The sequence below is a fragment of the Sylvia atricapilla genome, chromosome 6, assembly GCF_009819655.1.
Source record: "Sylvia atricapilla isolate bSylAtr1 chromosome 6, bSylAtr1.pri, whole genome shotgun sequence".
NCBI lineage: Eukaryota > Metazoa > Chordata > Aves > Passeriformes > Sylviidae > Sylvia > Sylvia atricapilla.
In genome coordinates, this window is record NC_089145.1 from 29,278,242 (window position 1) to 29,298,988 (window position 20,747).

General features: G+C 38.3%; 1 protein-coding gene across 2 annotated transcripts in view; it reads left to right on the plus strand.

Annotated features, from left to right (window-relative positions):
• DCAF5 (DDB1 and CUL4 associated factor 5) overlaps nt 1–20,747 on the plus strand; it is a 68,572-nt gene that overhangs the window by 18,831 nt on the left and 28,994 nt on the right. For both annotated transcript variants that reach the window (XM_066321355.1, XM_066321356.1), the window contains exon 6: nt 15,983–16,196. In XM_066321355.1, the coding sequence (XP_066177452.1) occupies nt 15,983–16,196 (214 nt within the window). The remainder of the gene's footprint in view (nt 1–15,982; nt 16,197–20,747) is intronic.

The following is a 20,747-nucleotide window of genomic DNA, read 5'->3' on the forward strand; positions in this document are numbered from 1 at the left end:
TTACCCTTGGGAGGTGATGGCATGCTGCTTTTTTTTTTTTTTTTTTTTTTTTTTTTTTTTTTTTTTTTTTTTTAATTTAAGTCAGTATATATGGCCGTAAGAAAAGATGCAGAACAAAGTTATCAGCAATGTTGATAATCAATTATTTTGCAAAATCAATATTATTCTTCATACTTATGATCTAATTTGATTTAAAATGGGGCTAGATCTTCAGTGTTAAAGTAAGTGAATTGTTTTTTTGAAGCCTGCTTGGCCTCACCACTGCAGATTAACTTGGATTGCTGTGTCAACTTCTTATCATTATATTTAGTACTGTCTTGGTACTACTGGAAAAATCTGTGGTGGGCACTGCCTGGTGTACAGTTTGTTTTTCCTGCCCAGCTCAGTTTTCAGTGGCTGACTAGAGAGTGTGGTCAAGGCAGCTTTTTACTCAGTGCTGATGAGTTTAACATGACTTCCTGAGTGATACAGACATCTGTATAATCATTTGGCTGTATAACGTGCTTCCATATTTGCATAGAGTTAAGAACAAGTTAAGAGAATTAGGTTGCAGCTTGAAACATGGTTGGACTGGGTTCTAAAGTGGATGTGATGTATGCAATGTCTGATACCAGACATTGGCATGCATAAGAGATTAAGCTTTTTCAGTCTTTCAGATTTCAAATGTTCATTTTTCCATTGTAAAAATCTGTGGAGGGTTAAGTCTGTCTGGATGCCAGCTGTAACATAAATGAATGCAGGTGTTAAGTCTGCTTTCAGCTACCATTTTTCTGGGACTGCCATTAGCTCTCCTCCTTTGCTTCATCAGAGATGTGTCCAGAACATGGTGAGAAGGGTATACTTGGCTTAGGAAAAGAAAATGGCTCTAAAACACTCTGTTGCCACTGCAGGTTTTTTCCCCCATGAAACTCCCAGGAAGGAGGACTCTTCAGAATGATCTGTGTCCTGCTAGTGGGCTGCCAAAGTCAGAGTCTCTTGTATTTAAATAAATTAGGCTGAATTTTAATGTTTTTAAAGTAACAGAGCATTTGATAAAACTTCTACTTGTCTCTGTAGATCTAATTTGCTAATCTAGAAAGCTATAACTTGTTTTTTAATGTATTTGTGGCAAATTCACTTTGTCATACAAGGAAAAAAATTAGTCATTTTAGATCAGTAAAGATACAATCCTCCAGTGAGGAAGTGGAAGCCAGAATTTACACATCTACCTGTGTGCTTTAGTTTGTTACTGTCTCTTCTGGAGAAAATACACTTAATTATCAGGGGAAAAAATTAGTTCTTGTTAAACATAAAGTAATCCATATAATGCTGTAAGTACTTGTGGTAGACTACATAAAACTAAAGTTGGTATGTGCAGGAGTTTGTGAATATTTCCCATATTATTAATAATACATGATGCTGTAGTTGCAGGTCAGATGTGTGCCAAAAGCACTTTGGTTGTTGAGTTTTTTAGGAAGAAGAGGTTAAAGAGCTCTGAAAGTCTCCATAATCTAGGGATAAACAGGAAGCTGTCCGTGTAACCATGCCACTAGCACAGCAAAGGAAGGCTACTGCATCAGGTGCTTTCCTCATTGTCGAACAAGTCTGCTAATGATGAAAATTCTTGCTTCCCTACGTGTTTGTAGCTCTCTTTTATACTGTCTTTGGCAGGAATAGAGGTTTTTGAGGACATGATTTAGAAAAAATTTGTTAGATTGTTGAATCTTTGCTGGGATTGTTGAATAGCACAATACATAAATAACTACAGTAAAAAATTGCTGGACCTGTCTATTTCTTCCCTAGTCTAAATTTTCATTTACATTGCTGCACATGACATTCACCTGTGAGGGAGTTTTGTGCCTTAAGCCATCAAGGGAAATTCCTCCTTTTCTTCAGTGTTGGTGTAGTCCATCACAACACTGAGGCCATTGTGGAAATTGTTCAGTCCTACCATTCCACCTGAGGTGCTAACAGAAAGTATTAGATCAGTTAAACTTCGACTCTTTTGTCACACTGTGTGGTAGTGGGGTCTTGATTAGAGGTTGAATGGATAGAAAGAAGGGGAAGAAATTTAGTTACTTTTAAATGTTCACTGTGGCTTGCCAAAATTTTAACTTCCACTGGGTTAAGCTGGACCACAGCACTTTTCCAATACAGGGCATGGGAAATGGTTACATGTAGTTAATAATTTGCTGCTGGTATAGCACTTTCTGTGAAGCTCATTTCCCCAACTTCTGTCAGTTCGCAGATGGAGGCAGAGTTAGATGATGCAGGCACTACTTCTTGGTTCATAACTGGAGGCTGCTCTGGGGAATCTTGCTGCTGCTTGTCTGCAAAATCCAGCAAGTGAAAAGCTTGGAATTCTGAAGACTGGCTGTTTGTGGCCAGTAGCAGTGCTGTAGTTAACAATACCTTCACATAACATGTATTGCAGCCAACAGCACTGTGTGTATGGAGACTTTTTACAGATATAGGTGAGCTGTGATAAAACTCACAGGATTTGGCTGGTCTTCACTCATTTGAAGATCAGGCTTGATGCTGAATTTCTGGCTTTAATCAGCAGAGGCTCCTCAGGGAAAGTATAGTTTTTGTTTTTGCTAGTTTTTCTTCATGCTGTTCAGCTTGATAATGGACTATCAGAAAAGGGGAAATTTGCTGTTAACTTCTAAACTTGTATGTTAGTCAGTGGAATATGGCTAATTGTGTAGTTTTAAACTAATAGCTCTACGTTTTCAAAACGTTGGATAGAGCAGTGATGTCATTGTAGGTTAGAGAATTCAGATTTAGATTCCATTGCTTGACAGGAACAAATGAGTTGTATCAACTTATTTATCCAGAAAATCTGTGGATTTTTACAGCAGTGTATTTTTCTTCAAAATACATGGCTCTTCTCCAGTTGGTTATGGGAGATTTTGTCTCAGCTTGCTGTTGCATGCCTCCAGCCAGGAAAGTTGGTTTGGTCCACTTCTTTAATTAGGCAACATTAAACCCCCCTAAAAATTTTAAACTGGATACTTTTAGGGCTAGGAAAGAAAAGTCCTGATTATGAGTAGATTTTAGTCATATGTTGTGGAATTGGTTAACTTTCTAATGGGAAGCTGGGAGTGCTTTATGCTTGGCTACTACAGTGAAGGGGGTGATTGAAAAGCCAGCATTTCTTGGCATGCCTGGAAAAATTTAGAGACAGTTGCACAGCTCTGAATTGTGGAAAGTTTAGCTCACTTCAAATAATCATAATTTAATTAGTCTTGCTGACTGAGTCAGGATACAGAGGCGGATTCATTTTGCTTTTCCCCAAAGTTCATTCACAGCTTGATATCTCCTGTCTCAAATTTAGTGCTGCAATTAAGATTCTCTCCTTCTACCCCAGTATACTAATAAGGTCTGGATGTGGTGGGTTGGCTCCTCAAAAATAGCATATGAACTGTCATAAATATAGAACTAATATAATTCTATGATTATAAGCTGACTAGTGATTCTGGAAATCTTATTTTTCTATTTTTAGAATGTGTAAGTATTTATATTCCTTCAGGTGGACGTTAAACTGAAACCATCTGTATTGTTTCTTTTTTAAAAACTGCATGGAAAAGCTTTAAATGTGGTTTTGATTGAGGAGGCTGCTGTAAGGCATTCACACCACTAGATGGGGTCTGAAAGCTGTGCCTTTTTATAAGAAATACTTGAAAGGGAGGTCTGTGCTTCATAAACTATTTACAATAAAATATGTATTACAGATATTGTTGCAGAATTGTTGGGGGCAACTCATCGAATTAGAGTACATATATACTTCAAGCAAAAACTATGTAACTTCAGGTGTTGTTGGGTATTCATGTTCTCCCTTTTACCATGCAGCTCCATGACCATCTCCTTTTTACTGAAATAAAAAGACTGCTTTTTCCCTTAAGAAAATATTATCATTGTCCCCTTAATGCTTTCTTTTCCTATGTTCCCCCTGACCCACTGCTTACATCAACTTATGGGAAAATTTTTGAGATCAAAATTATATTGGTTTGTCCTATTAATGACCATCAAGCATTTTTAAACTGATCTTCATGCTGCAAAAAGGCTGTTCACAGAAGTGTATTCTGCTTGTAATGGGAGCATTGAACCAGTACTTTATGCACACTGGGATCCATTGGTGTGTCCAGTTCAAGGGTTAAAATGCTAAGTTTTGTGTCATAAATACACGTCTTGGGCTATTTTAGGTGCGTCTGGGGGGGACTTATCTAAAAACCACCAGGCCCTCATTCCTATGTCTGTTGAATAGTTCTGTGTTTGACCTGTTTTTTGCGCCAACTCACCATGTTTAGAAGTTAGGAAACTAGCAAGTTCCTTATGGCCTAGCAAGTTGAACTTGATTCAGGGAGAGTCCACTGGCGACTGTAAACCATTGATAAGAGAGAGTAAGGCCTGTAAGGCTGCGAAGGGGACATAAGAAGGAAACGTGTCCTCATTTGAGGAGCAGTGAACTATTAAATATGTTCAGCTGTTTGTGGCATTCTGCACATTCTGTTTTACTTGCTGTGGTTTCTTTTGCTGCACTAACCTTCCATTTTTTTGCCTCCTCAGCATGTTCTTTACCAGCTTTTTACTAAGTAGAAGTGGAACCTGACCAAAGTTGGGGATGATTTACCTTCTGAGGCTGCATGTTTCATAAGAATAAACTATAAGCAGAGAGTTTTTCCTTTTGACATTTGACTTTTTGTGTTCCTGGAGTAAAACACTGTTCCAGAACCCCAGATTTTATTTTTGGGATCTGAAACACATTTGTCCCCCTAATTCAAGTACTGGATTCAGTTCTGAGTGAGGTAGAAATGCTTACACACAATACACCTTTTTTAAGATTCTTCTGAAAGTTCAGGAGATGTCTGCATAGTTTCTTTCAAGTCCATGTACTTTAAAAGCCCAATGATGAGTTAAAAATATCCTTGAGCTACAGGCCAAGCCCAGTATTCCTTGGTGATTGTAATCCTTATGGCATATTTTTAAAGCTATTTTGTTTTGAACTATGCAAATCATAATAAGCCCAAGTTAAACAAATGTCAGTTTTGGTGTTTTCCATCAAGTCTTTACTGATAAATCCAAAAGGAACATTATTTCAGCTTTGATTTCTTTCTTTGTCATGGCTGACAAGTAACTGCAGTTTAGAGCCCAATTCAACAAACTTTTTTAGTTCACCTTGAATGAATATTTGTGTCTCAAAAAAGACCAATCAAGAAGACTTTCTTAGTGTACTCTAAACTAACATTAAATTTGCCTCTTGCTCTGAGAATTTAGAGAAGCAAACTCTCAAGTTGTGGACAAGGAATTCATGTTAGATATTAGTGCATCACCTAGTGATTAGCTCATTAAACAGTAAGAAAAATGTAGAGATATAGAAATTTCTTCCCTGTAGTAAACAAGATAGATTCAGAGGTATCTTGAGAGAGAACTCTTCTTAACAGGTTTATGAATGTTCAGGTTTATGTATGTCAATCTTGCCAAGGTGTGGAGGACTTTGAAGGTGTGGCTGCACTGTACTGCTGGTGTTGAACTGACTATATTTCCTAAAGTCTTTGTCTTGAACAGAGCTTTTCTGTCAAGTGCTAATTACCAGGCGTTCAGCTGAGTCATTGTGCTGCAAGTAAACACAATCCAACTCTTAAAACAATCTATTAAATCCATTACTTCTGGTCCACATGTATTGGAAATCACAGATACTTTTGAAAATCCAGTTCTTGGCTCCTGATTGCTTTGACTTGTAGTTTCTTTTACTTCATTTATTTCCCAGCCTTTCAAAGACCTGATGAGTATTACTTTTTTTGGTTTTGTATCAGTGGTCTGACACCAAGAGGAAAACACTGTTGGACACAGAAATCTTGCAGGTGGTATTAGATTGACCTGTAGTAGGAAAAGCTAGGTGTCAGGTTTATGAGGCCTCTCTCAGTATCAAAATAGGAGTGGCAGCTGCCAGAACTGCAGGAAATTAGAGAACGGTTCTTCATAGCTTAGTTAAATGCATGTCAAATAGACCAGCTTTGCAAGAGAGGATTGAACATTATCTCTGAATAAAGGCATGGTTAATTGTGTTAGGGTTTATTTTTAATGAATGGATGTGCAAGGGAAAGGAAGGAAAGGGGAATGATGAGTATTTGCAACTCTGTACCACAGGTGATATTTGTAACCCATTGCATAGAGAGGACTTTAGAAAATCTGTGTGGTGGTGTTGAAGGTATTCTAAGGTCATAAACACAGCATCATAACTGAGTACAAATCCATAATTGAGGTCTCCAGTGGTTCATTTCTAGGGTCATACCTTCAAGGTATTTGATCCTTAAAGATCACACCAGAAGAACAGAGATGGCAGTTATTTTCTGAGAAATGCTCACACATGTACTGAGTTCTTATCCTTTCTTTCCTGAGCTCACTCTACAAAGTAACTGTTGCCTTCTTTTATCTGTGTGTTACCAAGATATCTGATATGGTGGATGAAATACTGAGCTTCTGCAAGTGTGAAGGATCCAGTATTGTTGGTGATTGTGTTGGGGGTGTTTATTCCAGGCTAGCCACAGGGGTTGCTTCTGGCAGTGACCTTACTGAGGTTCAGGGCTCTTTCCTTAGAAGCTAGTGCGAGTGGATTGGGAATTTTCTTCATGTAGAATTTGTAGATGTTACATGATGACAGGAATAGTATGAGGATATTTAAGGCTTTACTTTGACTGTTTTGCATTTTGATTTTTTCATGTGAAGGAAAGAAGCTTCTGACTGTCATCACTTCCAGTGTGAATGCTTTGGGATTCCCAAAGCTCCTGCAGGTGGTACAATTCACTACATATTGAATTGGCAAATACCTGTTTCAATTATTTCAGTGCAATAGAAGTGTGCTGCATGTTTCTCTTTGGAGACCTTTGTCAGTCCTGCTCTGAACAGAGCACTCTATTAAGGACTGCAGGAGAAATGTGTGTATCTTGGCAACCACTTGTTCATTGTCAGGCTTATCATTTCTTTCTCTTCCCAGTCAAATAATTTGTTGTAAATTTTGACTAACTTGATGCTGCTTAAAGTAATCCATTTATTTAGGTTACAGTATAACAAATTTCAAGTGCTATTTTGGAACTCAGCAATATGGGTCAAGCACACCAACTCAAATAGTTCAAATAACTATTTGTCTTCTCTTGCAGTTCAGGAAATAGAACTCATCCCACACATGTACCATCCTCATATGTTACACTTCTGTGCTGCTGAGGCAGCTCCACTGATCAGTTTCTCAGCCCAGAGTTTGAAGATCTCCTAACCAGATCCAGCTTGGCATATTTGTCACAAGTTACACAAAACCTAAATATAGATACTTTCCCCTCTATTAGTCTTCCATTATTTTTCAAAAGTTCCCTTTAATGTGGTAGAAAGTGAGCTGATTATTGCTAAGGTTCATGGGGATTGAATTTTTCTGGGAATCTTTCGACTGCGTTGAAAGAAAATTTGAATAGTAATGGCATCTGGGGGAGTAGTACTTTTTGGATGGCTTTTGGCTTTGATTTTCTTATTGTAAACATATATATCTCCAAAATATTTGCCACAAATTTAGCCAAAATCAATGACTTGTTTTAGAGTTAGAAATATCTAAGGTAGTTTCCTGTGTCTTTCTTTCTTCTCACTGATTGAAAAAAGGGAGTACTTGCAAATGAGTCTTTTTTGACTTTGGGCAAAGAGAGGTGATGACAATCATCAAGGCTTTAGTCATGTTGATGACTTTCCTGCATGTGGAGACTTTTTTGTGGTTGCCATCTTCAGTCAATTGATGCTTTTTATTTGCCTTTTTTTTTTTTTTTTCTTTAAAGATAGGAGTGCAGCCTAAAGTTGTGAAATATGCAAATCAGTGAATTTATAAATATTTTTTTATTCTGAAACAGCAATTTCTGTTGTTGGTGTGAGCATCACCTAATAGATAGTCTGGAAATACTTAAATGTGCAAGTCTGCCAAATACCGCCTGGTATTTATGTGTGTGGAACAGGTGCTGTAGTCTCTTTTTCCCACCCTTATGCCTTGTCCTTATTGTGGAATTTACTGGAACCATACCATAGGAAGAGCCCTCTAACTTAGTTTCTGTTTTAGATGCATGCACTCCATATTTCATTTCCAGTCCTGTTTTATGCATGACCTTGTCAACCCTCTTGGGATAGAGTGTGTAGCTTAGCTTTCTCTGTGTTTGGGCTGGTATCCTTCCTGGAGTGGAGTAAAAATCTTTAGAAAGATTTTTACCTTTCCTCTAGGATCCCTGGATTTGTTGATTAGACACACAACTGAATTTTGGAGAACTGAGGTTCAAATTGTATAATAAAAAAGAGTGTTCTTAGTAGCTCAGCTTTTAATTGTTTCTTGTTCTCAGATAGGACTGTGGTCATCCTTCTGTTTGGCCTCTTCTGTCTCGATTGGTCTCCATCATCTTCACGGGGATTTTCTGATTTGAAGATGAAACTTTTTCACACCTATCAGCATCCTCACATTAGCACTCTTGGTTCTGGCAGGTACTTGGAGCTCAATACTGTCCCTTTGCTCTGTGGGATCCAGCTTGCTCCTACAAGCAGAGGTTTTAGATATTCAACACTGTGTGTAACTGTAAACAAGAAGTCAGGAAACCTGGTTTGGTTTCACAGTGTTGGTTAGGTCTATTGGCTGACCTTTCTTGCCCTCAGTTTTTCCTGTATCAGGAAAAGGGAAAACTGCCTACTTCAAAAGCCTCATGGTGCTTAATCTTTTTGTTAGCTTTGAAATACTTTAGCACCCAGGTCTTTCTAAAGCAAGAATTTAAAGTGCAATGTATTGTCCTTGTAATGCAAATTTTATAAGTATAATCTGTTGTTCAAAAGAAGCTCAGATTGAATGGGTTTTTGTAGAGGGCTTTCTTAAGGCTGTAATTGTTTTAAGTCTTGCCCTAATCACCTCTATACCTCTATTTAATATGGAGGGAGGTAAAAGGGAAAGTTATTTTTGTCTAAAAAGAAAGGCAAGGAGAAAGGAAAATGAAAAAGAAACGATTAGTGACTGAAATCAAAGGAGAGATCCTCTTAGTACATTTGCTAGGTGAACATCTGAAATATTAGTTTAACCCTATTGTAATAGAAGGGAATTAGTCTTTGAAACATCAGTCTAGGGGAAACTGTGGTGGAACCAACCTGATGAGTCCAAAGTTATGTCTGCAGTTGCATTCATTTAGCTTTAGGTGAAAATTTATATTAATCTTTTACCTACTAGAGGTAAAAGCTTTACTAGTTCAAGACTGGACTCTTCTACTGCAGGAGCATTTTGCGTCTTGGCAATTTTCCTGTCAAAAGAAAGGCCTACTTTCTTCTTGCTGCTATTTTCTTTAATTTCTGCTTGTGTGGTCTTTGTAAATTAAAAATTCCTGCAGCTTCACTAGAGAAAAGCAGGGAAGTGAGTGTATATATATTATTGGATAAGAGAACAAATCCGTGGCTGATATTACTCAGCTTTCCTAATGCAAGACAACAATTGCAGCACAGCACTGTGTAGGAAAAATGTGTCATAGGACTGCAATATTGACACGTGACTGGTTTTGCATGAGGTATGAAAATGGCTTCATTCTTCAGGATAAATTGCCAACTTTTTCAGTCAGATTATTTTACTAAGGTAGCGTTCTCTGATATCCGTGTTCTTTGTGTTGTAACGACTTAGGTGAATGCTTGGTTTTGGGAACACATCCTGCTCCTTTATTTGGCCTAAAGGTCATCCTCCCATGCCACGTCTGGCGGTATTTGCATCTTCTCTGTCTGGTTATCTGATGGAACCTGCTCCTTTGTGTTTTGCTGGATTAGCTGAGCAGTGTTCTCTGTCACAGTCTGTACTCCATCCTACAAGGTGCTATTTCTGAACAGGCTGAATAATGGACTCTGATCAGAGAATTTAGGGATTAGAAAAAGATGGAAATGGTCAGGTATTTCAGCTAGTTTGTTTCTGGCTGTTGACCAGTTGTGTTTTATATTGTATTCTTTAGTTTCTTTTTTTTTTGATCTGGCTAAATTTTGTTGCTGTTTGATTGAGGTTTTGGTTTTTTGTTACTGTTTCGGGGTTTGTGGTTATTTCCTGGAAAACAAATGATCTGCTTACTGGATCTCATTTATTTCTTATATTACAGTAACACCTACATGTTTCAAGCAGAGAGTGAGAATAGGACATTTTTGTGCCTGCTGACCTGCAGGTCCGTAGTGAGGGCCAGCCTGGGGCAGGAGAATGTTTGGGAACAGGTTTATAATAAGACCAAAACAAAACTTGGCTAGAGTTGGAGGAGGATGTGAAACATTTAAACAAACAGGTGGGGTTTTTTTTAATGCTTGTTGTCATTTGCTACTGTTGAAATTTTGTAATGTTCCGTCTTTTAATAACCTTAAATCCTGAAAGGATAAAAGTAATACAGATGAGGGGGAGAGTTAAGTATACTTTAAGCCTCTGCTCTTGCCATCTTCCTCTGAATACTGAAATTCTTGTGTTATTTTCCTGTGAATAAAGGCAGAATACAGGAAATCATAATGCTTTCTGGACACCTGCCTAAGATCAGTGATGTAGCAACATTTTCATCCAGTGATTCAGTTAGGTCGTAAGGGCCAAACTGGGCAAGCCTTTGTTTGCTGTTACATTGTTGGGTTGCTCTGGGTACATAAATGGTGGTTGTTGATGTTTTTAGGGCTCCAGTTTCTGAAGTGTTATCAGATAAGAATCTCAGTTATTAAACAAATTAAAATACTGCCCTCATGGTTTGGAGGGAGCAGCAGAGCTTCTATTCACCTTAGAGTTTGCCATGCATGAAAGTTCATTAATGATAGGGAGATTCCATTTTGAACTAGTTTATATGTTTCTGACCCTAACAGTAAACAACAAAGAAATGTCACATTCTTGAACATGCAGAATCTTCACCCTGAATTCTGTACTTCTCTCGTGTTGGTGGATGGAGTTGATTTTAATTGTACTCTTTTTTTAGAAGCAAAGATGTTTAGTTTTGCTAATAGCACACAGCCTTTCTTTTATTTGGTTATTGTTTAATGTCCAAGCAAATACCTGTGACTGTTGGTAAGGATTCTTGGAGACAGTTCTTGTAAAGGCAATAAGATAATCAGAAGTAGTGATGACAGAATTTAGAAAAATTAGCTTTTTTCTGAAAAATAATAAAATCTTGAGTATGGCTTGTATACCTTCTGGTCTTCAGACACTGATGGACTTCCTTCTCATTTGTTAATGCTTAGAATACTTACAGTGAAATGCTGTACACTTAGACACAATTTATTTACTTTTCAAAAACTATCTTGAGATTTCTGATAAAAAGGTCTGCGTGATTATTGATATTGTGCTGACTTTTCTGTTACTGGTTAATTTGGCTCTTAGTATTTGCTTCAGACTATATATGAATTATGTGCTTTTAAACACATTTCTTGCAAATAAACCCCCAAACTTTTCTGCAGTTTTCCAGGCCAAAATTCTATTTGCCAAGTTTCATTCCAGTTATTTTTTTGCACAGTTAGAAGTTTCTCAATTTTGTGGTTACAGAATTGCTGACAAACACAGTTGTATGCAATGGTGTGTATTAGTTACGAGCATTCAGTTCATTCTTTCCTTTTAAGGTCATTCTTTCATCAACTTAGCCTCACTCACTGCTTTTTATGATACCAGCATTTTTCCCTTGCTTAATTAATTTCTTTTCTAAAACGACACCCCTGTCCCAAGGACAGTGTCTGTACTGCAATGCAGTGATACTGCTCCTTCCCTCACCCCACTAACTGCCAGTAGAAACCAAATTATTTACGTTAGTTGTGCTACTCGTGGATTCAAAGCCTTCCATTGTTTGCCCGAGCTGGTGTTTAGTTAGCCCTTGCCTGCTGCCTGCGTGCAGCCTATCCAGCTACGGAAATGACCATCTTGCAGATAATCGTCCATTCTCTCCCTCCTCAGCCTCCCCCCAGCTCCAGCATGTGTGTTTGGATTGCAGCATTCCATCTGTGGACTAAATATTTCTCTTAATCATACAATATGACTTTTTTAAAAACTCAGAAGTCCATGTGTCTCTCTCTCTATTGCTTCCAGAGCTGGTAGGCAACATCAGCATTCCATAGCTGTCTGGGTGAGCCAAATTTGGAAGCAGAGTAAATCCAAGTAGTCTAGCTTTGGATTCATAAAAATAATGCCTCTGGCAGAAAGAGCAGTCATCTTTTTCAGAAGTATCCTTTTAGTATTGCCTTCAGATTTCTCAGTAGCTGTCATGGTCTGTGTCTTCAAGATGAGAGTATTGCTTCTGGCATGATGCATCAGTCAACTTTTTAGTAACTGCAACAAGGTGTTGCCTGTGAAACTCTTTTGTTAGTGCTTGCAGCAAGGGGCAGGCAGAAATGGCAGTTCTAACATGAGCAACGAATCCAAACATGTCTACACTGCCCCACATAATCCTGTGTGAAAAAATCCAAAAGGAACACTGACTAAAGGTACAGAGCAACACCCTGGTGCAAGTGAGAAAGGGGATAGTCATTTGAACATGCTTAAACACAGTACTTCTCTTTTTCTCCCCTCCCCACCCCCCAACAAAAGAAAGTGCAGAAGCTCTCACTCTGATTAACTTGAAGGTCTTTAGAGCTTCTTGATTCGGACATCCTCTTGAGTACTAACAAGTAGTAATAGTAGCTTAATGCTGTAAAAAATAACCTCTGCTGGCTTCTTTCTTGGAGAGGGCTGACTGCTTTTTTCCTGCAGTTTTGATGGAGATGGATAACTCTAGAAGGTATCTCAGGCAATTATTATTTTTTTCCTAAAACCATAATGGTTGTTCTAAAATCAACAAAATTTTATGATGGAACTTACCAAAGTCTTAGGGTTCCTCAGTTCTCAGTACTGCTACCATGTGCAATGCCTGCAGTATAAGGCATAGAAAGAGAGATATCTCAAATCCTTTATATGTCCTCTGTTTGGGAACTAGGTGAGCAGCTTTTCCACCAAGATAGAGCCATGTGCTACACTCCCTCCATACACATCCCCCCTCTTATTTGTGAACATATCTCTCAGGTATTCTGTCCCAGGAGGAGACAGAGTGAGCAAATGTTCTTCCTCTGTTTGGATTAGGAAATGGATGTTTGGTGGGGGCTTGTGTCAGTTTGTTCACCTCACTCCCACCTGACTACCTGCTGCCTCTTTTCAGAGTTTGTTAAAGTAAAATGCTGTGCAGTAAATTTAACAAGTCCTTTCAAAGAGGCAGAGAGGAAGCAGTCAGGACGCAGCCAAGTGGAGAAAACAGAAAACTGCTGTCTTGTGTTAGTACAGTGAAATGCTGCACTTGGAGCTATAGTGTCAGACTTTTGGGGCCAGAATTAAGGCAAGTGGGGAAAGCCATTATCTTCTATTATGAATGAATGGCAAACAGCTATTTTAGTATTCCTTTCTGTATCAGCAGGAACTGTATTTCCATTACATGTGTGGCTGAATTGTGTGGAGTGAGGGTCTGAGGCGGGCAAAACTGGATCTTTTGAGGAGTACTAACTATGCAGCTCCTTAGTTCTAGACTTTCCATGTGTGGATATGATAATTTTTTCTGTAGTTCTAGTCTCTCTTCCTTCCTTTAATTTCTGAAGTAAAACATTCTTTTGGAGCTTTGCTACACTGAAGTTACTGCAACACAATACAGAATTAAATTCTAAATGTTTACTTTGGTACCTTTGGCTGCTATAGGAGCTTAATGAAACATCTGTAAGCAGAATGGAAGCCAGTTTAATATTGCACTCCTATTGCCATAAAATAAAATCTCAAATGATTTCATACTAGTAACCATGGAAACTTTGCATGAAGACTTGAAAGAATGGGGCATCTGGTAGGCTCACTCATTTGCAGGCAGAAGAGAATTCTGTGTTGTGATTTGGATTAAGAGAGAGAACTGGTAATGAGGAGAGAAGCTTAATCTTGGTGTAGCAGTGGCTGCACCTAAACATTAAATCTGGTTGGTACATCTTTGTTATAACCTTCTTACTCATGTTGGACAACTCATATATTTTTATTAAAAACGTTCTTAGCCAGAAAAATCTGGGATTATTTCCTCTGCCTGTTTCTTGAGTTCTTGGTTGGGTTGAGGTTTTTGGGGGTTTATGATGTTTTAGCTTATTTGTTTGTCTTTTTCTAAGGAAGTGGAAAATTCCATATAAAAAAAGATGGCTTACTAAGAGCTGTCAGAAGAGGGGGAGGCAAAAATGTCATATGTGTTTTGGTTATCCTGTTTTGTTTTGATTTTTAATATCTGACTGAGTATTTTGAGCTGAGTACTTTATTGGTCACAATTCAAAGAAACTAGGGCTGAGAGAGGGATCCTAAATCCTTGTCTCTAAGCTTATAGTTTCTATGTTAAATTCTCTCATGTTTTAATTAACTCCCTTGAACATGATTTAAAAAAGCTTGGCAACTTTGCCATGCAGGAGAACATGAGATACCAGAACTGTTCACGCTGATAGAAGTGTTCTGAAGCTTTGGTGCCCAGGCTGAAGAACTTACTAGTTAGTTGGCCTTGAAAATGTGACTTCTGGTGCCTTTGTGGCACTCTGGCTTTGACTGTTCAGTTCACAAAGGGTGTGTATGTGTGTGAGAGCGGCATATTTCTAGGGCATTCATTGTGTAGAGTCTTTTATTTTGTGTTGGTTTTGTTTAACTCTAGCTTAGGAACAATGGTCCTTTAACTTTACTAGTATCTCTGGCGATGATGCATGTTCCGACCTGCGTGGAATGTGGCTTCCCATCCATGTGGAGTGACTCATTTTTCACAATTGTTGGCGCAAATGGCTGTATCAGAAAATATTATGCATTAAAGTCTGTGAATAAACTTCCCTCTAGAATTTACAAATTCTGAGCTGGCATGCTTCTTCTGGTCAAGAAGGGGCATAAAAGTCACAGCTCTCAACAAGATTTGATGGTTACTGCTCAAAACAGAACTGTTAACAAAAAATGGAGCTCTAGTACTGTTTAGGGAGGTTTCAGTGATCACTGAACAAAAAAGCGGATAAAATGTCTTCCATCTCTGTCTTGCCTTCCATATACACAATAATTTTAAATACACAGATTGAATAAAGTCTTTGAAAAGAACAGAAAATCGGTATGAGTTGCATTTAAGGTGTGCTTTGATTAACTTAAGGTTCCTTTATGGAACAAATTACATTTCTGGTACTTTTTTTAAGGAGAGAGTCTGGAAAATTGTGAATCTTTGGTTTGGGGTTTTTTTGTGTATGACAATAAGAATGAATACAAATACTCCAGCTCTGAGCATACAGCCTTATATGGGACAAGGAAACCAGCTAAACCTGCCACATGAGAGTTTTAGGTAATGTCATGTGATAACATAATTGTCTTGCCTACTTGGCAGTATTTTTAGATGAAGCTGGTTCAAGATTAGCTAAGTGACTTTTTTTAGCATTTCTTGCAATAATATCTTAGTAAGATGTCCTTTTATTTAAGACATCTGGAGCTGATTGTGGAGTTTAAACATCCTATGATGCCCTGTAGAGATATAAATAGAAGCAGAAGAGAGAGAATGACCAGCCTGTTTACATTTGGAGAAAATGCCATCTGGTGCCAGAGCAAGGGTAAAAGACTTCTTGGATTCAAGAACCAGCTAACAAAAACGGCTGAGTGATGGTAGTGTCAGTCTCAAAGGCAGACATCCCAGAAGTAAAAGAACAACGTTTTTAAGGCTAAGTGCTCTGTCCAACTTTGTTCCTATGCAGGAAATACATTCGTTATTGACAAAACTACTCACAGTCTTTAACTTTTCTCTGCTGAAGACTTTGCAGTCATAGCATTTTGGTAGCTTGTCATTCAGGTTTCATATTAAGATTTTTCAGGAATTGATGCTTTAAAGCAGAAACTAAGTAAGGTTTTAGTTTACTCGGCTTGTTTGTTTGAAGTGCCTAAATAAGATTAAAGAGAGTTCTGTCTTTAAGTAGTCGAGTTGATGTGTGCAGCCCATCTCACCTGCTCCCACTCGTCTTTCCCCAGCTCCCTGCTCCGCTATGGTGGGAACCTTTCCCTGCAGAGCGCCATGAGCGTGCGGTTCAACAGTAACGGCACCCAGCTGCTGGCGCTGCGCCGGCGCCTGCCCCCGGTGCTCTACGACATCCACTGCCGCCTGCCTGTCTTCCAGTTCGACAACCAGGGCTACTTCAACTCCTGTACTATGAAGAGCTGCTGTTTTGCAGGTGATCGTGATCAGGTAATAAGCAAGGGATGTGCCCTGGGTCTCCAGAGTTTCCATGACTGAGAACACCTCTGTGAGGATGGCTTTTTTCTGATTCAGGAGATAACACAGGAAGCAGGACATGTACAGGCTTGTTCAAAACTGTTTTGCAATGTGGGCTGTGAAAGAAGGAAAACATGCACCAAAACACATGAAAAAATTTTACCTATTATTTGATATGATCTAATTCTTACTTGGAAGATTATATTCAGAAAAAATATTTGCTGTCTTTTTAGATTCAATTAATACAATGTTATCTACTCATCTACATATGATAAGGAAGCATCTTCCTTGCATTTCAGTTTTGTTATGGAGTGACATAGAGGCAATCCCACGAAATGTAAATATTATGTACTTATAGAGTTATTAATTCTTATTTCAGATTAAAGTGTTTCTCTTCTAGTAATTGACTACTAGATCAGGTAGGATAGGTGTTTGTGGGTCAGTGTTCTGTAAGTGGTGATGGCAGGTGGTTAGGAAAGAGTAGTCTGTTACTTCACTGAGGCAGAGCCCTGCCCCTACTACTCATCACAAAGAAATAGGTCACACATAAAGTGGCTAACAGAAGTTCATATGATTCTATAGCCAGATAGTGTCCTTAGACAGCTGTATTTAATGACCACAGACACTGTTTAAGGACAAAAGAGGTACTTTCAAGCTATAATCGTATCAAACTATGATTTGAAAATTTCCAAACTGTCATCAGCAAAATTCCTGCAGTCAGAATTTCATCACTAATTTTATTGGTGCTGCTGCAGGAGGCAGAGTTGAGCTTCTTTCAGATTGCAAGTAGGAAATATATTCACGTAACTGATGTTGAGCAATGTTCTTTAGCTCTGAATATTTTTTGACAGGAGTGTGAAAATGTCATAATGAAACTCATTTAAAACCATTGAGGGCTTACTATAAAACATGAGGAAATGTGTTGGTTAAGAAGAAAACCACTGACAATTTGTGGTCCATTATTTAGTCAGCCTAAAGATAACACACTTTTCTCTGGAACTCAGTGTAGAGCTGTGTACACTCTGACACATCATTTAGCTTTTCATTTGTTACTAAAGCATGCTTTCTAAAGCATTTTCTAATGGGTATGGTATTATTTTAATAGGAGGAGTATGTCTGTTCTGTATCAGGCTGCTACAATACTTCAGGAGCCTGCATTTAAAAAAAATCCTTTATATTCTTGTGGCTTGACAGACTTTCTGTTCAGATAAGTAGCAGCACATAATGCTGGTAATGAGTTGGAAATCAGAGCAAGAGACAATTATATTCTCTCATAAAGCTATATGAAGCTAATAGGGATGATGAAGTTTTATATGGAATGTTAGAGAGATGTGGAATTTGGCATTTAGACACAAACTCATACCCATCTTCTAACTGGAAGGAAAATTATAATGAATTCAGAAAATGCCAACAGGTACTCCAATTCTGTGTCTGAAACTCTCCAGTGATGTTCAAATTCAGTGGCTAAGACTGTCAACACTAGGATAGCCCTTCGGGACTGCCTTTTACAGAGAACCCAATTCCAGTTGTAGGTATGTCTAGAAAAGAAGGTTAGAGTTCGAACCTGCTGTGAGATAGACAAGGTGAATAAAAAAGTAACATTTTTTTTAGATTTTCCCTTCTGTACAATTAGTATGCTTTGGTATAATGTAAACAAGTCTTCACCCCTGCAAATCAGAATTCATCAAAAGAAGAAATAATGCTGTATCCAATTTAATCTGGATCCAGTCACCTCCGCCTTTTAATATTGCTGTTCTTAACCTTTATAAAGGATGTCTTTCACTTGGGATCCATGCAAAGTAAGCTTCGCAGAATACCTTAGCTGTATTTCCTCATAGGATCAAAATTTTGTGTCTGCTAAGGCTCACTTGAGGGGACTTGTAAATAAGAAAGTTGCTTTCAATTTGTGAGTGGCACTTATGGTAGGAAGGCTTCTTTAGCAGTTTTTTCACATCGAACCTCTGATTCTCTCTGTCTTCGATTCTTCTTTTCGTCTTCATTAAACTGCCAACTTGATATTTTTTTCTCTTTTAAGCTGTCTAGTTAGATTTTACTTTTCTCACAGAACACAGTCAATTAAAAATTGAGTCTCCTGTGTTCAAAAACTATTATGTGTTGTCTGCACAAGTAGTTCATCTCATAAAGTTGCATTTCTATACTATATTTTAACTCTAATAAGAAAGGATTATCCTTAACTCATCAGTGCTTAGAATGCAATTGCATTAGGAAAAAAGTGAACTGTTGAAAGGGGGAGGCCTTTCTTGTCCAGCAGAAGTGATGTAAGAACTTTCACTGGTACCCCTTCCTAACTTGGCAAAAGCATTTACATCTTTTCCTGAGTAAATGACTTGTACTGACACTCAGAGAGCTCTAACAAGAGTTTGGACGTGATATAGGGATGAGAAGATAGATGAGAGGTGGAGATATGGCCTTTCAGCTCTGTGAGACTCAGCTCCTCACAGAGCTATGGCCTTTGCTAATCTTTCTCCGAAGTTTGTACATAGAAAACAAGTTTTCTTGTAAATTATGACCATCAGAATTTAAAACCCCATAACTGTTAGTTTTGGGTTGCCTTTGGAAATTTGTTTTATTACAGTGGTGAAAATCTACAGTAAAGGTAAATAATGTCCTGTTCCATATGGATTGCATTCTGGTATGGCAGAAATGAGCAGATCCTCAGCTGCAAGCACACAGTTTAAGAGTTCTCTTGGATATTGCCCTTATATCTTAAGGAGCCAAATGCTTAAGTTCCCAAAATGACCCAAAGTGTTATTCTTACTTTGATAAGGTATGTGTGTTAAATTGATGAAATTTCTTTGCAGAAACAGAACACGGACTACTAGTTGGGGAACAGTTTGGTTTGTGTGTTGATGGGGTTTAGATTTTCTAATATTTTCTCAGTATTGTTTTTTTAGTGCTCACAGATTGTGATAGGTACTCAAAAGGACTTGGAGCCAGAACTCCTGATGTGTCACTCTGGAGGGAAGCCTGCTACCAGCAGGCATGCAGTGGTCTATATTCCACCTCCTTTTACTGGAGCATCTGAGATGCAAGTAGATTGAAACCTCTTAACAAAGAATGATATATCATTAATGCTTTAAGGTACAAAATGCAGGAAGGCTCACTTAAAACTTAAAAAATTGCTATGGTTTTTTTTGGGGGTTTTAAGTTTAAAAACATATTCTGAAATGCTTCTATGATTTTGAGTTGTTGCAGGTATTATGAGTTGCAGCACGAGCTAAGTGACGGGGTCTTAGAGGATATCTTAGAGGATGAACAGCTTTGTTCCTCTTTGTGGCCTTGCAAGTTATTGTTCTCCTCAAAAAGCACTGTCCTAGTCCTTGTGAACTTGATTACAAAGTTAATGAGCAGTATGTGTGTGTGTGTGTATGTATGTATGTATGTATGTATGTATGTATATGAGCATTTTTCCTAGAAATGCCACAGTCGTGCTTTTCTTTGCAGCTGCCAAAGCTTGAGAGGCATTGTTCAGCTGATATTTTATTTGCACCCTTTTAAAACTACCTTCATTCACTCCTCTCAGAACTCTTTTGTCCTTGTCATTGGTGTAATAAGCTAATTCACATGACACTAGTTTTTCTACTCTTTGAAGAAGAGCTCTGCTGTTGGTTGATAAATGGGTTCAAAATAGTATTGTGTTTGCATTATTGTGGAGCTCACTTGGGTCATACAGCTCTGAAAGAGAGGTAAGGTAGGGTGGATGAATCAAGCATGACTCTCATCTCCCACTGCCCTTTGTTGGCTGTAGAGATTTGTGTGAGAACATAATTTATCCATCCTTCCAGGCATCCAGGTCCAGAATTTTAAAACCAGTTTATTTATACACCCAAGTCCCACTGACTTTAGTATACACAAGTGTTTGATAACATACAAATATTAAATGTGCGAGACTCTCTCATCATGTCACAGTGCTAGGTGAGTTTATATTCTTCTTGTCAGCATTAGAATTTGGGAAATGTAGATTAAATAGTAAGGATTTTTAGTTGCTAGGCTGGTATAGAAAATATCTTCTCGTATCTGAGGATACAGAAAGTATTGCAGAACTTTAGGTACCCAAATGTGTTTTTAAGTGTAGGAGCCTCAGAGGCTATAACGATGGGCAACAGCAAAAAAAATGGCCCAGAAAGGAAACAAAAAACACAACCACTCTCCAAACTAAAATAGTCCAAAAGGTTTTCTTGCTCAAGAATTGTTGCCTGAGTCACAATGCTGAATGCTATCGGTTCATTGCTGTTTTTTCCCTGTGTAGATAATGTGAGGCTCCATAACGCTTGTGGCTGTAAAATCAACTGCGTATTGCCTGTTTAAAAAAGGCGGGGGTGGGGAGAAATAACTTGTACCTTGTGAATCAAACAAAAAGTGTCTTGACTCTGGCATGGCCTCAGACATTACATCACCACTCAGCCTTTTCTGTTGACATTACACTGGTATAGGAGAGTTTCAGGAATGCACTGCTCGTGGTACTGCAAGGCTGCTCCAAGTCCCTATAAAGTTACAACCCTC